General features: G+C 44.5%; 1 protein-coding gene across 8 annotated transcripts in view; it reads right to left on the reverse strand.

Moving 5' to 3' along the window:
• chb (chromosome bows) overlaps positions 1-16,784 on the reverse strand; it is a 230,035-nt gene that overhangs the window by 30,823 nt on the left and 182,428 nt on the right. For all 8 annotated transcript variants that reach the window (XM_065432085.2, XM_065432083.1, XM_065432088.1 and 5 more), the window contains 6 exons: positions 16,322-16,408; positions 15,582-15,697; positions 11,696-12,056; positions 10,769-10,832; positions 10,566-10,617; positions 5,544-5,670 (listed from right to left, as the gene is read on the reverse strand). In XM_065432085.2, the coding sequence (XP_065288157.1) occupies positions 5,544-5,670; positions 10,566-10,617; positions 10,769-10,832; positions 11,696-12,056; positions 15,582-15,697; positions 16,322-16,408 (807 nt within the window). The remainder of the gene's footprint in view (positions 1-5,543; positions 5,671-10,565; positions 10,618-10,768; positions 10,833-11,695; positions 12,057-15,581; positions 15,698-16,321; positions 16,409-16,784) is intronic.

Below are 16,784 nucleotides of genomic sequence, written 5' to 3' on the forward strand. Positions count from 1 at the left end.
CGTGTGCCAAGGCGTCTATGAGTGAGCCCAGTGTTACGGTTGGCGTCCGACATCACGTGTTGAAAGGAATTTCAACCGACCATCTCACCCTGCCTTGTCGAAACGAGGTGTGACTTCGCCTGCTATTGAGGGCGTCCTGATCCACGTGCAGAAAGAACTTTCTCTCACCGGACCTTTTTACCCAGCCTCGTCGAAACGAAGCGTGACTTTCTAATTCGCCATGACCGTGTCGAGTATCTACCTGTCTGCTGGAAGCCCCACAGTGTACAGCCTCTTTTGTGTGTGTGTGTGTGTGTGCGAGTTCAGAGAGGCCCTTTCCTCGAATTGGACTTAGAAGAGAACTTCCACGGACCCACAAAGTGCAGGAGAGGCGGACAGGCGTCTACATTTCCGGGAGGTGGGACAACTTTTCAGCAAGCTCGGTATAACCAGAGGAGGAGGAGCCCTCTTTCTGTGCTGGTCATGTGACATCGACGGAAGCAAGATCCCGCCCACGATTGTAGAGAGCCTATTTAACTCTTTCGTTACCGCGAGAAAATGGCCGTTTTTCATAGGTCTCGGAAGAAATTTTTTTGCCAGTACAAATAATATTCCAGAACACATTGCAGCATGCCAAATTGCACATAATGAAATGCTCTTTCCAAAAACATAAGTTACAAAGCAAACAATTTATTAGGGAACATACAAAAAATTCGGAAAAGTGCCATTTTTGTGGCGAGTTGATAAAAACAAGAAAGAAAAGGCACAATATCTACATACACATTATTAAGAAAGAAAATTTAGAATATACATTTTGAAGATCAATGACTCAGGAATACTGTCTAAAAAAATTAATTCTCTGTACCGCGCCGTTCTTCAGCTACATAAAAAAAAAAACTAAAGACTGGGAACAGCTTCAGCGCTCGTGCCATGCGGTGAAGCAGTTGCGCGTTTTCGTGAGGCACAGGTGCACTTCGCAGTTTTCGCAGAAAACGTTTGTCTTTTGTTCGATTTTGCATTCCTGATAGCACATCCTGCAGTTTCGCCTTTTCGGCATCTTTTGCGGATGGTGCGGCACTTCTTTTGGGACAGGATGTACTCTGGGAACATCTTCATCATCAAGCTCGAGCAGCTGTTGGGTGAGCTCCATCCGAAAAGAAAGTTGGTCGAAGTGGGCGCTCCTCTGCAATTCCGGTGTTGAGAGGTGTTGCTGGCGGTGCTCTTGAAAAAGAATGAAGCTATTCACAACAGCCATGTCAATACAATGAAAGAAGAGCGTCTTCCACCACCTCACGCCCTTCATCAAAACGTTATAGGATGCAATCAGCTGATCGGACTTATCAACTCCAAGCATCCCAGAATTATAGTCGTCAATCAGCACCGGCTTTTCGATTGGGATGATAGTCCACACGCCGCCTCTTCTCTCTTTCCTTGTGGCTGTAACATGCCTGTTGGCAGTGTGCGCTGTTGACATCATGTGAACAACCTTCCTGTCCTTCCATTGCAAATACAGGATGTTATTCCGTCGGAGCCACCGAACATCACCTCTCTTTGCCTTTTTCTCCCATGACACGTCCTTCAATTCAGATGGGAAGCACCGACGATCTTTACGTGTCGTGCCACAAGCGAGGGTTTTGCGATTTAGCAGGTGAGCAAAGAGAGACGCAGATGTGTAAAAGTTGTCCATGTAGATAACATATCCTTGATTGAGGTATTTATCGCACAGTTGTGTCACCACATCAAATGCTAGTCCACTTGCACTAGCTGTTTCCCGTTTGCCTGCGTACACATAAAATTGAACGGAATAGCCAGTCTGCGAATCAGCAAGCACCCACAATTTATATCCCCACTTTACAATTTTGTCCCGCATGTATTGCCGAATACCCGATCTTCCTTTCGATTTGACCATTCTTTCATCCACAGAGAGGTTCCGTGCAGGTTGAAAAAGTTCTGCTGATGTAGTGTTCACGTGTTGCAGAAGCCACAATACGCGGTGCAGCCTGCCGTGCGTAGCTACAGTAGTCGCCTCCGGATCAGTGACACTTAGGAAGCGCAGAAGTGCAGAAAACCGTCTCCTTGGCATAACGTTCCGAGGAATAAGCCCTGAAAAAAGCCTACTGGTATTCCAGTAAAGGTGGATGCGTGGCACGTTGACAATGCCCATATAAATGAGCAGTCCAATGAACTTCACTAGTTCGTCGGGAGTCACTTCCTTCCACGACCCATCTCTTTCAGCATAGCTTGGAAGCTCCAAAATATGCATCCAAGCATATTTATTCGTGTTCTTGCAGATAGTATTTATTACTTCTGCGGTGAAGAACAGGAGGAAAAAATCGCGCGCCGTTGTAAAGCGTCTTGCGCTGCTCCGAAGTGCTGGGCCGAGATGTGCTCCGGGCGGCCTTGTTGGCGTGAACTGAAGTTTCTTCACAGCCGGTGGCAGCACATCCTGGCCTAGCGACGTACGGACCCTGCAGATAGCAAGAATAGCTCTAAGCTTGTGCACAAAGGTCGGCAGATAAGCGCGCGCGACGCCAGTGACTGCTCAAGGCCGTAAAGGTAACTCACCGGTGAGCAGCTGCGGATGTCCAGGGCTGACTCGATACATCGTCGCCGTCAGAGCTTGAAGCAGAAGTACTGTCATCTTCGGACTCGAAGCTCGAATCCTCGTCACTAAAATCAGGTGCGGGTGAAGAATACTTTCGAGCAGAACGCTTTCCGCGCGGCGCAGTTGCGTCCGACGACGACGCCATGGCAGAGACCGGAGCGACTGGCGTTGTTGCGATAGTAACACCGGATGCGGCCCTCTGGCGGATTTAACAAGAGAAGCGAAACCAAAACTGCTGCAAACTGGCTGTAAAGGCTAGGTATACATGTTGGACATGCGGCGGACCTTCAGGAATGCGTTTTCGTGGAATAAAACCACCCGGACTCCAAGTCAAAGCTCACCAGTGAATAGCTGGCGTCATTTTCGGGTAATTATCCCCACTCAACGCCGCCAGATAACAAAGCCGACAATATGATTCAATATTTGACTTGCTGGGAGCCTTTTGATCACAAAACTTTGACGCTAATGCTGAATTACCACGAGTGGCAGTATTTTTTCTCAAGCGCGGCCGCCACGCCCCCTTTTGCAACAACACGCGCACATTAGTTCTCAAAAAGGCGCATCAAAAATCAGAACGTCGCCAGAGCGGGAAAATTTAAACTGGTTCTACAAGTGCACTGCCTAGACTAACCACTGGATGGCGCTAGCTGCACGAGAAACGATTCCAACATGTCGAAATCGGCCGTTTAAAGCATCGATCACCGGTGATCGATTTGAATAGGCGTGGTAACGAAAGAGTTAAGGGGCTCCGAAATGTACTTTTGATCACTTCATGCTCTTCTCATTTTCTTTCATCTACCTTTGAATAAACCGCGCAAGTTTCGCACTAGAAAATCGTCTCGCCCTTGTTTGGTCGCTATGGTCTACCGGATGCCTGCAGCCCGCCGACAACACCACGCTACGCAAAAGTAACGTCGGTCGAGCTTCGATAGGCAGGTGCCGCTACTACACGGCAGCAGTACGATACGCTACCCTGGAGTACGCAACACCAGTTAGTGCACGCTGTCACACGTCATTGCGGATACAAACCGCCAGTTCTCGTGAGGTGTGGCAGGCACAGACAAATGCAATGCGTTGTTGACATCGAACTAGCCAAGCCACAGCATGTGTACGTTGCTATGTTCAAATGGCGCCCTTGGTGTGCTGGATGTGTGCAGCTACGGCATAGTGCGTAGCAGTCGGGAATGCCCATCGCGCCACCGCTATCTTCGAGCATGTTGCAGGAAAGCTCACCACCTATTAGCAGAGTGCACGTGGTCTGGGGTGGCGGAGTTTGATATATCCATTTTACGTCTGACCCTGTTCGAAATAACAAATTTAAGATCCATGCCATTTTCTTGGCGATACAGAAAGTTTTCTATATACAGTGAAAGCTCGTTAATTCGAACTTCAATAATTCGAATTTATGGATAATTCGAACTGTACGATTTGGTCCGGCCAAGCTCCACAGAAGTCTATGTATAAAAAAGTCCGTTAATTCGAACGCGAGAAGGTTCCCTCATGGATAATTCGAACTACGCTCGCCTGGCACACGGCCAGAGAAGCGCGCCTACTGCCTACACACAAGGCTGTATTGCCTGCGAAACGGAGAGAACGGCGAGAGAAGGCAAAATCGGAAAAAAATATAACCGACGTGGGGTCAGCCAGAAGGCAGCGGCGTCCGCCTCTCCGTTCTACGTAACCTCCGAGACTTCTTGCCCGTTGCGAATCTCGGAGGCTTTGCAAATCTTGTACAGCTGCTAATGTGCGGAGATGGCACGGCAAGCTCCAAAACACAGCGAATCAAGTACGTCGCAGCTGCGCTTGCAATCAAGAACCAACGAATCAGGGCCTTCGCCACCTTCACATGTTCAGCGTCTTTGTCTCGCCAGTATTCATCGATTGTGCACCCCTGTTTTCAGCTTAGGAGGTATCGGCCGTCGCGATTCATTGTGATGGTGTTCAGCCTCGGCTAACGTTCGTTTCGGTGGACATCGGTGGTGTGGCACAGTCGGACCCAGAGCTTCGACTTGAAGATGGCGTGTGCCCGCGGCACACGCCATCACTTTCTGACACGCCAAATTTCTGACATGCCCTACTGCTTCCAAATCGCAGTGTACTGTTGCCCTCCTTCACTTTCGTTAGTTCGAACTTTAGTTAATTCGAATTGAAGCGGCTTCCCCTTGCGGTTCGAATTAACGAGCTTTTACTGTATGCAAAAATACGATATATCCGTGTTTGACATATCGAGGTTTGACTGTATAAACATTCCCTTACTAACTAAACTAACAATCATGGTGTCATATAAGCGCAGGCAAACATGAACACATCTCACTCAATGATAACAGACACGTGTCAGAATGCTGGCTTGATGAAGAGTAGATGCAGTGGCAAGTGAATTCCCTTTCGTGCTGCCTCTCGCTTCAACGCAAACTAGGTGCGCGAAGACACAGCGCAGATGATGCCATCAGCCCCCTCTACCTGCCTAGCCTTTGTACCCACCGCAGTTTGTCTCCAAGATGGGACACATGCAACTGCGTCATGTGCTGCCGGAGTACAAGCGGAGACACATGCTACCCTGCCCGCACGGCATTTCAGCAGCCTTGTAGCAGCGAGGGGCAGTGGGATCAGCAAGAGTATGCGCAGGCACGGAAGACGATTTCCAGTTTGAATATATTTTGGTGCACTGTTCACTTCAGGAGCGTCCCGCACTGCTACAAGGCAGCTGCAACGCCATGTGGTCGATACTTGCGCAATGTTATTAAAAAGTTCAAGGGTGTAACATTAGTGAGTGCCGTTCAGTATGAACGAAAGTGAGTAAGAATGACTTATTGTTGGCGAGTACGTGTAAGCATGTGTTGGAGTAGTGAAAGTGTGTTGATGAGTGCAAGTAAACATGAAGTATATTGCCTGCAAAACTACTGGCAAGTGTGAGTATCCAATTATTATGTCGACCTATGCATATTGAAAACATCCTCACCACTTGTTCTTCGAGATTCTCCACAAGGCAGCGTAACACGTTCCTGAAGTTCTCATCCCACAGCTCTGGTGAGCCATCCTTAGTGAGGGGCATGAGCTCCGACAAGGCCTGCTTGCGATGCTCCGTCCTGCAGTGGCAAACACTGCTGATCAGAATGAAGCCCGGAGATGGCAACACAGATGCGCTTGTGCACTTGCAAAAGTCTTAAGCACAGCCCACTCTTCCGAACGGATAGCATTGTGCTTAGTGAAATAGCGTTCCTGGAGTGCGCATGTCATGATCTCTTAAACTAGACGCTTTGCTTTTTGTGCAATTCATGCAGGTAACATGAAAAGATGGCAGTAGTTGGCTTTTAGTGTATCTAGTGTATTTAGTGTTGGCTTTTAGTGTATCTGACGTCACTGACAAGTTATGACGCATAACTTGCTGCCACTTTTTCAACCCTTTATTGATGAGCGTTGCCTACAGGCAGCATAACGGAAATTCCTTTTTTTTTTCTTGTAGAGTTTCGGTATTGAGTACGAAGTGTCTCGCTAAATGTTACTGGCCAACACTGAATGACTGGCAGCAAGTGTCATTTTTTGGTTTATAGCAGGAATACAGGACTAGGAAAAACAAGTTTGGCACGCAACTCGTTTTTGAAAGCATGTTCAGAGGAGACATATGCAATATTTCCAGCTGCAGTGGTGTCACACGTGATGTAAAGCAAATGAAATGTACACCCGTGGTTCACATATGACTAAAGCAGTCTGCAAAAATTCCCAATGAAGCCATAGGTGGTTAGGGGTGCAGCCCACTTTCAGTTTTCTGCCTGGTGTTTCTCCTATTGTTGTAAAAGTTTCTGCAAAATATTTTTTTTTGTGATTATGCTTATTCTCAATGGGTTTTGCACATTTATATAGAAAATTTATATCCCATCCTTAAGGGTGCAGCTGGTCCTAGAAGGCCAAAAATTGCACAAGAAATCTAACTTTCAAAACTGACATTTCAGAAATGCATAACTATTTGTACTAATCTGTAAAGTACTTCACTTACCAGATCAGAATGAAATATTTGTTTTTGCAGAAGAAAGCTGCATGTATGTGTAGTATAATGCACAGATGTGAAGTTATGGCTTCAAAATTTAATTATTTCGCTCTATTTATGGCTTCATCTTTGCATGTTTACGATGCCTGCCCAGTAGTGATGCAAAACTATTGATGGTACTATCTATACTATTGATAGTTGAGTATTTATCTAACTATCAATAATGCAAGGTCACACTACGTACACAACACTGAAACAGTCTTAGCAATGTTTCCCAGCATGTCTCGAGCTTTGTGCTATGTATACAGCCGCAACAATTGTAGCACTCTGGCTGGTTGGAGTGCACGTAAGTAATACTATCTATAATACTATTGATACCATCAATAGTTTCATAGGGAACTATTAAAATAATATTGATAGCACTATCAATGTTAACATTTAGACTACCAGTAGTTCTAATAAAACCATAAATCCTATCAATAGCCTATTTACCTATAGTTTCAAATCACTATTGACCGTTCACTCCATAATGCACTGGGCGCAGCAGTCTCCTGCAGTGGTGCTAACTTCTAATACATTTTATACAGTCAGCTTCCATTAATTTGACCCTAACTGGTCCAATGAAACTGATTGAATTATTCCGTGGGTAGAATTAAAGGGGCCCTGAACCACCCTTCGGGCTTGGTTAAAAAAATAAAGCCTTTTGTGGATAGCATACACTGCTCTGAATATCTCAGCCAAATTTTGCACTCATGTGCGGCACGCGAGGCTCACAAGAAGTGTGCACAGTGACCATTTTCTCAAACACTTTTTTGCAGAGGCCTTCTCTTCACCCATATTTGGGCTGCCTGCAGCTGATCCTTAACATCAGTGGGCAGATTCCCATAGAACACTGCCACTGGCTCATAGTTAAGATCAACCAATAAAAATGTTTTGATAGGTGCACTTCCTCTTACTGTTGTGTATAATAGTTGATGTAGTGAATGTATGATGTAGGAATGAATGTAGGAAACTTAAATATTCCACTCCTATGTACACTGCACATACTAGGTCTTTTTGAAAGATTATTTCGACAACATAATCCTGGAAGGTAGCGTACTCGTTCCGAGGCATTTTGGAGGCTTAAACAAAGGGACGATGGTTCACGGTCTCTTTAAACAAGATGCAAAAAAATGTCAATATACTGCTGATTGATTTAGCATTATTTGTCCGATTCTAACACGCCCCCGAGCCAAACTTCCATGCATCCAGTGCAAAAAAATAACGTAGAGATAACACTAAAGCTCCCAAACAAAGTAGAAATTCGGTGAGCACCTAATTTCCTAGCAGGAAACATGGGCAAGGGTCTAATTATTACGTGTTGCACAGTCATCGCTGTTTTTTTTTTTTCCAGTTTTTAAATTAGCTTCGCTGCAATGCAGCCCTGTTTCACGGCAAAGCATACTAACACCGCGGATGTGGTTTTTGGCCTATTTATTTTGGAAAAGAAAAGGCCATGTTAGAATCAGGAAAACACCATAATTAGACATTGTGAGCTACTGTTGCTTGAAAATCTTCCTAGCGGAGGCTGTAATAGTCGTTTTCGTCAGGAGATGGACATGTGTTTGACACATTCCCCGAAGCTCTGCAGAGACAGATACCATAGGAGTCAGGCATGTGCATGCCAACTTGCCTAGTTCGAATTATCCACTGAAGGCCAATTTTAGTATCGAAATAACAACAGTTTGAGCCTATAGACACACATGGGTGCCGGCTCTAACCTGCGGTTGGGATCAAATTAAGCAAGAAGTCGAATTCGGTGATTGTGAGTCGAACTAATCAAATTGGTACTTATTGTTGCTGGAGCATGGACAACTTTTGCAGGGCACTGTTCCTTTGCTTCCCCATGAGTTGTGATGAAGGGAAGTTGACATGACTCCAACTATGTATCAAATTGTGGCCAACTACTGAGAAAGTGCCTCCTAAGTGAGCTCTAGCTTTTGTTTCACTGGGCAGACATTGAAAAAAACAACAACAGGAGGCTGTGTCTAATCGTAATAGACAGCTGGCTTCAGTAATTAAATCATATTAGCCTCATGGAATCCAAAGACAGAGGCACATAAGAAGGTGGAGGCATTAAGTGATGAACAATAATATTAAATAAGATGTGAAAACAAAGTTCACTTCATTTTAAAAGAGTTCATTTAGAAAGAGTAGGGTACTTTCAAACTCAAAGTAGGTTTGTGTGAAGTTACGTGCATTCCAATGGGTGAAAAAGTCCGGTCATTCAAATGCGCAAGCATTTGCGACAGTTTCATTCGAACATATTGCACTCCAACAATGCTCTCAGCAGCACGCCAAATCAAGCGGCTGCGCTTCCGACCTGCATTTTTCTTATCCCGCCATAGAGGAAGAGCTTAGGAGAGACCCCTCAACACTACGAAAAAAGAAAAAAAAAAGAAAAGGAAAAAAAAAACCTGTGGCAAAAATTTGTGTGCAGGCGCGTGCAGGCTTGTATCAATGATTACTTCTGTTAGCGACAGCTGTCCTGTACAGCCAACGACCAATTTTCTGGACACCTAATTTTTCAGACATTCCTGATAATTCGGACGTCTTCGTGGAACAGCCATGTACACCATAGAGTCAATGTATAAGATCGTCTAAAATTACAGCTGCAAAAAACTTTGCCGTCTGATTTTCAGGACTTCATGTCTTGACCGCAAGTCCGAAACAGCATTAATCGAAGCCATCACTACCGCCTTTTTGATTATATTGCTGCCTTGGGCCGGGGCGTTCACACGCAGATTCGCTGGCAGCCATAACCACACTACGGCAACGCTAGGCCTAGCTTTTTCGACGTTCACTACCAAGCTTCTTGCTATTCGGTGCAGTGTTTTTCATTGAAACAATTCACCGCTGTTAGCAATGACGCCGACTTCGCCTTTGTAATCCTTGCCAATGGGTTTGGAGCGAGAGAAGCATAGCGCATTGCATAATGCAGATTCCCGAAGTCAGCTTTGCCCCAATACAGCATTGTCACGCGGTGAAGCATACTAAAAGTTACGAGGAGGCAATTGTCACGGGACATGGCGTTTCCTTTAATTATAGATGTGTGCACCCACCGTCTCCTACCACAGCACGAGCACCAATACACCTAACAAGTGTAGTGGCAGGCCTTTAGAGCTGTTTCAAACGTTCCTGTGATGATTTGAGCCCTTGGGGGCAGTAAAAGGCATACATTCATTTTTTCGAACCACCCAATTTTTCGGACACTGACTAACTTGTAAATGTGTGCGAATATATCAGCTGGAACTTTCCACTCATGTGTTAGCTCAGTGGACATGCGCCACTACAGGCAAGTCTTCCGTTCAGTTAGCTTCCTTTAATTCAAACTGCTTTTAATTTGAACAAATTATTGGGCTCGTTCAATATTGAATTATCGAGGCTCCCATGGGAGCCGAAACATTAACCATGCCAAATTTCTTTTGTGATTGGCGTTTTCTTTTATTTTACCAAGTTGGTTGTAAGCAATGAAAACACATCCAACACATACGGAAAAAAAAGAAGTGTAAGAAACTTGATTTACCGAACATGACAGACCAAAAGAAGCCAGTTATAGCCACAACTGATGCAGCACTGACACAGCCGATTCCCAAGGAAATTATTCTCTGCAGCTTTAGTAACTTCTCTTGTCTGGTTGGAACGCTTAGGAATGTTTCTGAAATGGCGCAGTGATTTACAAGCAGCCCAACCAGACGACTACATCCAATCATGCTTGGGTATAAACTTCACCCTGCCCACCAATAAAATTTAGTTGGAAGTTAACGAGTGCACCTGTTTCATCGCATTATTGTTCCCTAGTTTGTGCGCAAAACATGCCGTCATGGAATTCTAACAGAGTGTCCAAGTAAATACCTCTATTAAATGGAAATAAATTAAATGCAATTCAATAAAACATAGCAAACAACCATGTAATGTGAAATTTGAACTACAATACTTTAGTTCAACAATGCATACCTGCTGTTGGGGTTTTGTAGTATGGCAAAGATGTTGTTGAGGGTGTCTTGTTCTGAAATAAACAAAGTTCAATCTTTGAAACGTTGCCCTGCACCATCATCGGAGGAAGAATTGAGAAACCAAAGCGATTAACAAATCTATATAACTGGGCAGCCAGGTACAAATCTAGAGAGAACTGAAAGCATGAATTCGCAGTGTCATACCATTTTTGCCGACACCACCATCTAGTGATGTCCGCCTGATCCGATGCATACCGGTTTCACCATCCTGCCAAAACAAAAAATATGACTGGTCAATACATCTTATTGTGACTACCTGCAAGTAGTTAGAAGTACTATTGTAACAGTATTTGTCGGGAATAAAAGTATAATACACAAGTATCTTCTTTTTATGTCACCATGCACACAAACCAGCATTGCCTACATGTCAATTGAAAAAGTAATCTGCACACTACAAGGGTGTATAAACACTAACCACAAAAGCTTTAGCAGCATAACAATATTTCTTTAAGCATTTATTATGCTACAACAACAGTACCTCTAACACTGCACAGCCAACAGACACCCTTTGCAGTGTGAGTGTAGAAGATCCCCCTTTTTCCAGGAAGCACTCACAATGGCCCTGCCCTAGCGCACAAGTTCAAACAGGTAAAAAGGATCGCACATGAATGTTGGAAGTAGCGTCAAACTATTTTCTTTAATGAATTTCTCACTGCTTTATGCCTATGAGCCATTGTCACAAACAGGCAGCCACACGGGAGACGACAGAATCGATGCAGCAGCTCACTTGATGGAAAACAACAGACATCAATAAGAAACATGCACAGGAAATGCAGGAGAGTAGAGGCTCTCGACTCATTTCAAATTAAAGTACTAAATTGTAGGGTCTTGCAAGCCAAAACCAGATTCTAATTATGAGGCACGCTGTAGTGGGGGATTCTAGGTTAATTTTGCCCCTTTGGGGGGGTTCTCTTTAACATGCATCTAAGTTTAAGAACCACATGCATTTTTGCACTTCACCCCTATTGAACCTGCGTCCTCGAGTTCAGCAGAAGAATGCCATAGCCAGTAAACTACTGTGCTGGGTAGCAATGCTCACTTCGTGGATTCTCGCCTTTCAGTGGCACTTACATAATCCCAGCTCGCCATGCGCTTGACAGGCGAGGCCTCCCGGCTGCCGGTCAGGCGCTGTTGCTGCGAGAAAGCGCATGGCTCCTCCCAGTTCTGGGGTGCCAGCCGCTGCCTGAAGCTTCCCCCTCCCAATGGTGGCAGCAACAGCTCGGCGCCTCGGGAGGAAGGGGTTGCGCCAGAGTCCACCAGGTCCATTCCCCGGCCCGGGTCCAACGCCAGTCGGTGGATCTGGGCCGTGGTGCGGCGCAGCAGTGAGCTGTACAGCTCATCCGGGTTCAGGTTCTCGGTGTTGTCCTCCTCTTCTTCCAGTGAACGCTGCAGTGGCGTGCTTGATCGGCTCCCACTGCTCCGGCTGCCCCTGCTGTGGATATGCACGAACACATATTAGTTGCAATGTAGTACTGTTGAACGTCAAAACCAAGACACATCTGATGTGAATGTATGTTTATTATATCCGGTATTCGTTATAAGCATACTGGGTGACATCAGCAGAATAAAAAATTGTGGTCAAGCCTACGCGAAAGAAACGCAAGTGCGATATCTCTGATGAGCCAGCAAAGGCTCTCCTGGAGATTATGATGGCCTGTCGTTAGCTTTTTGTGCTGACATGTTGCACACGGACAATGCTAAATTATCAACATGTGCTTTGCATGGTCAATAATGTGCAACTGTGTGATCAGTGTGAACACAAACAGGTAAATTGATTGGCACATGAGCTACGAGATGTTGCGGACAATTTCTGAACAGATCAGGTTCCACGACTAATAAATCTCAGAGCAAAGCAATATTTACATTCATTCCCATTGTAATCTGGCTGCCATTACTGACAATAAAAACCGCAACTTTGACAAGAAAAATGCAAATATGAACACAGTAATGAGACTGAACAGGTGAAGTACAAACTGTCAACTGGCATTTATTTGAAAACAAATGGAAGAAAAAAAAATGAGTTGACGAAAAAGGTAGACATAAATGTGGACCATGTGACATCGTAATCAATTGCACCTAAGAAAATCTACCTATTGCCTTGTCAAGCTCGAAGAAGAGTTCTGGCACTTGCCTGCAGTTCAGAATAGTGCGACTATCTTTCCAGAATTCAAGTGTCAGTTAAAATGGGCTTAAACACGCATCTAGTGCAGTGCCCTGCCAAACTTCCTGGGGCAGTAATGAGGCTGCATGCACGCTTGTGTTTCCCCAAGTCTGTACTTCAAGCAGTGTCTTGTCCGTCCCACATAGCCTCTTTTTCACAACAGTGATACCTTCTACACCTCATTTTCAGTGCATTCCATGGATTGAGATGTGGCGAATGCCACAGCGTTGCCTTTTGCTCCCGTCTGTCATGCATTTGTTCACCTCTCTGCACAGACTTATTAGTTTGTTTGGCGCCGAGAATACAACTCGAATGCTATACTTACCAACGAATTTCTTTAGTCTATGGGATAACCTGTCTGTACAGGGAAGGGCTACAGGCCAGTTCTTGCTTTTTCCCATCACACCTGCTTATCAGGCCTTTGACTGTGTTTATCAAATTCTTTCTGCAACAGAAACTGGAAGCTGTGCAGGGCAGCATCTGCTGCCTTTGAGTCGGAGCAATTGTGCATCCAAAGTTGTCCACTGTTTTGTGGGAACGCAACTTTTAGACTGCCCAAGTCAAAGTAGAGAGTCAAAGTAGGCCTCTTGACTAATTTGGTGGATGCGGATGTGAGCGCAAGAAGGAACTTCAACTAGCCTAATTTCAAGCACCACAACTGGTAGAATTCCAGAGCCACTGTGCCACCAAACATGTAACACACAATCATGAGAATTTCTGCAAGAACATTATTCAGGGAAGTTAAATTGCTGCAGCATTTGCAAATATACAGCATGAGTGACGTTGACCCAAGAAATATTACAATCATCATGTGGACTATAGGCACGGGCTGAAAATTTGACCCTTACGTGGATCACAGATTACCCCATGCAAGTGATGTGTACCTGTCAGAGTGTGCACTGCAGTAAGGGACAGTCCATTGTGCTAAGAAAAAGCATCCTAACATGGCCATAATGCGCTGCTCCCAGGAGTGTTCGAATAGTGAAAGTCCCTAATTGAATCGAACACGAATATTTCAGAAAAACGACCACGAAATATGAAACCAGATATAGAATATTTTGTTGTTAATAAAGCAACATGAACAATGAAGTTTACGTGAAGTACCATGTGGTAAAAATGGAAATCAGGCTTATATGCACATGCACATATTAGTACCATTCACAATTACACATCCGGACAACTGAGGAGTTTAAGTTATAAACAACTGCTTTCAGTTATCTGGGGCACCAAGGCAATGGCAGTGATGGAACAAAGGGACAGCACGTTACCAGATGTGCATACAGTGTTTTTGGAAAACAATAACGCATGGTGCTGTAATAGTCTACGCTTGTTACAACGAACCTGCATACAACAGCATTTCGGATATAAGAAATTATATTTTAACCTTAGTTTCCCTACCTATTTTATTAACGCAACAAAGTTCGCTTTTAACGGACCACGCTACAACGGACTATTGGCTACAGCGGACGAAGTTAGGGTCAATTTTTGTCAAAATCGGGCGTATAAAACGGACTTGCCGTGTCAACACAGGCTGATAACAGACTTGCGAGGGGCAGACGACGATCATGGCTCAATATTGAGCGCGCAAGCCAGGTAGGCTGGGCGGAAACGCGACGTTTTCTTTCACGAGCAAGGCACACCCGGGTGGCGAGGGAGAGGGGGGGTTCTACTTTGGTGACTGCTACTTGCGGTGCGCCCGCGTGGGCACCATATCTTGAAAGCGATCTGCAATGTGGACAAAGTGCGCGCCCGCGTAGGCGCTGTATCTTGAAAGCAAACTGCGATGTAGACAAAAACGTGCACGCACCGTATCTTGAAAGCGACCTGCAATGCGGAGAAATCACGCCCAGTGCTGGTAGGTTTGTATGCACTGTGCTTTCGACATTTAGTTTGCGTAGAAGCGAGAGACAGCACGAAGGTCAATTCACTCTGTTGCTGCCGCGCTTCCGCACTCCAATGTTTTGACAGCGACTTTCCGCGGTAATCAAGAGAGATGTGTTCATGTTTACCTGTGCGCATGGGACACGATGCTTGTTAATTTAGTTAGTAAGATAATGTTTAAACTTTATACGGTCAATAAAGCTACTATCCTTACTTTGCATGGCTGTCTACTAATTTGCTATCACAATCGATGCTTCATTTTTTGGGCATTAATTACTTTTTGTTTTTTTACTTTGGACGTTCGTCACTCACTTTTTGCAATAACGCTATTACAAATCGCGACTAAAGTCGCAGAAGTGAGGCACTTCTGATATTACGGACTTCGGACAAAACAAACTTTTATGGTTGGATTATGTCGGATGTAACGAGAGTCGACTGTATCGAATGGATGCAAATATTGTGAGACTGGCCAAATAATAAATTGGAACAAATTCATATATATTCGTATAGTGGCTGGAAACTATTGAGCAGAAGTTATCTGCCCCATGCAATCACTCAGGAACCAGTGCCCCTGTGCAACAAACGAAACTATACTGCAGCAGAATCATTTGGAATAGTCTTCACATCCATCGTTCTCTCTATCTCGACATTCCACTAAGTGTTGCTATCTATTATATATTTTAAAGAAACAAATATCTCACAACTTCGAGTAGTGAATTTTTTAATCAAATGGCAAAAACTATTCAATTTGTATTCAAAATTTAGAATTTTTGCACACACTTAGCTGCCCCTCGAGTAGGTAGCAGTTGCAGTTATGTAGGTGAGGCCGTTTGGGCACAGTGCTATGATAGAATGGGCATTTGAACCACCTTTTTAAAGGATGCTTTCTTCATGCCTTGACAGAGCTGTACTTACTTTGGTGTACTGCTGATGGGAGAATGGACATGTGCCGTGATAGGACTAGGTGTTCGCAGCTCACTGTCATCAGTACGACCACGCATGTAGGACTGAATCAGACCCATAGCAAGAGCCTGTGCAGAAGAAAACAAGCACCACATGAACTACAACTTGTAACATCGTCAAACATAGTCAACCTATTCTATGTACAAGGTGACAAGCACCTCAAGCTTAGCGCAACACAGGAAAAGCGAGAGGAAAGAAACGTTTAGAAACTTGGCTACACATCACATATAATCTCAGAGAAGACTAAAAATTGTTGCTGCATTTACGCCGCCATTGTTAGCACAAGAAATTTGTGAAGCTTAGTGCAATGTACAGGTTACATTTAAATTCGGTCCTTGGAGAAGCTCCTTAACCATCTGCATAGAACCACCATGAAACTGCTAAAGTGTGGGAACACTTCACTGCAATGCGCTGCTCCATGCTGCAACAGCTTGCAGCAGCAAGAGCTTAATGACAACTGAACATAAAAAGCAAACTTTTCTTTTTGATAAACATTTTGTGGGGATGTGTAAACATTTTACGGATGCATGCAGTTAACTGCATGAACTTGGGCAGATATGTTTCCTCCTTTCGAAGAATGCAAAGTTGGGCCTATGTGTGTGAATGAATGAGCTGTTGCTGAGAGTTGAAGAAGAAGAAAAGGATGAAGTAATAAAAAGACAGCATATAGAGTGACATGCAAAACTGTTTACCTGGTTGTCAGGGTCAAGTCTGCTGAGTAACCCATTAATTTCTGCTGGCCTCAGCTTGAATATGGACACAATCACTTCCTGGGCATGCTGTGAAGAGAGGCATCAGGTAAATTACAAAATTTAACTGCTGGTAGTTCATGCATTGCACTGCCTAAAACTTAAGCATATGGAATATTGTCTGAAAGAACAATGTCCATAGTGACTGCATTCTACCGCATAAAAGCTTAGCCAAAAGCTAAGGAAAGCTTGCTTCAGAAATCACTACCCAAGTAATCATGGAACAAAAACAGGAGTGCCTTGTCTGTTGCAGACATTAAAAAAAATTAAATTATGGAGTTTTACATGCCAAAACCACTTTCTGATTATGAGGCACGCCGTAGTGGAGGACTCCGGAAATTTCGACCACCTGGGGTTCTTTAACGTGCACCTAAATCTAACTGATTCTAACTAACTCTAACTAAAT

The sequence above is a fragment of the Dermacentor albipictus genome, chromosome 4 (genome assembly GCF_038994185.2).
Source record: "Dermacentor albipictus isolate Rhodes 1998 colony chromosome 4, USDA_Dalb.pri_finalv2, whole genome shotgun sequence".
Taxonomy (NCBI): Eukaryota; Metazoa; Arthropoda; class Arachnida; order Ixodida; family Ixodidae; genus Dermacentor; species Dermacentor albipictus.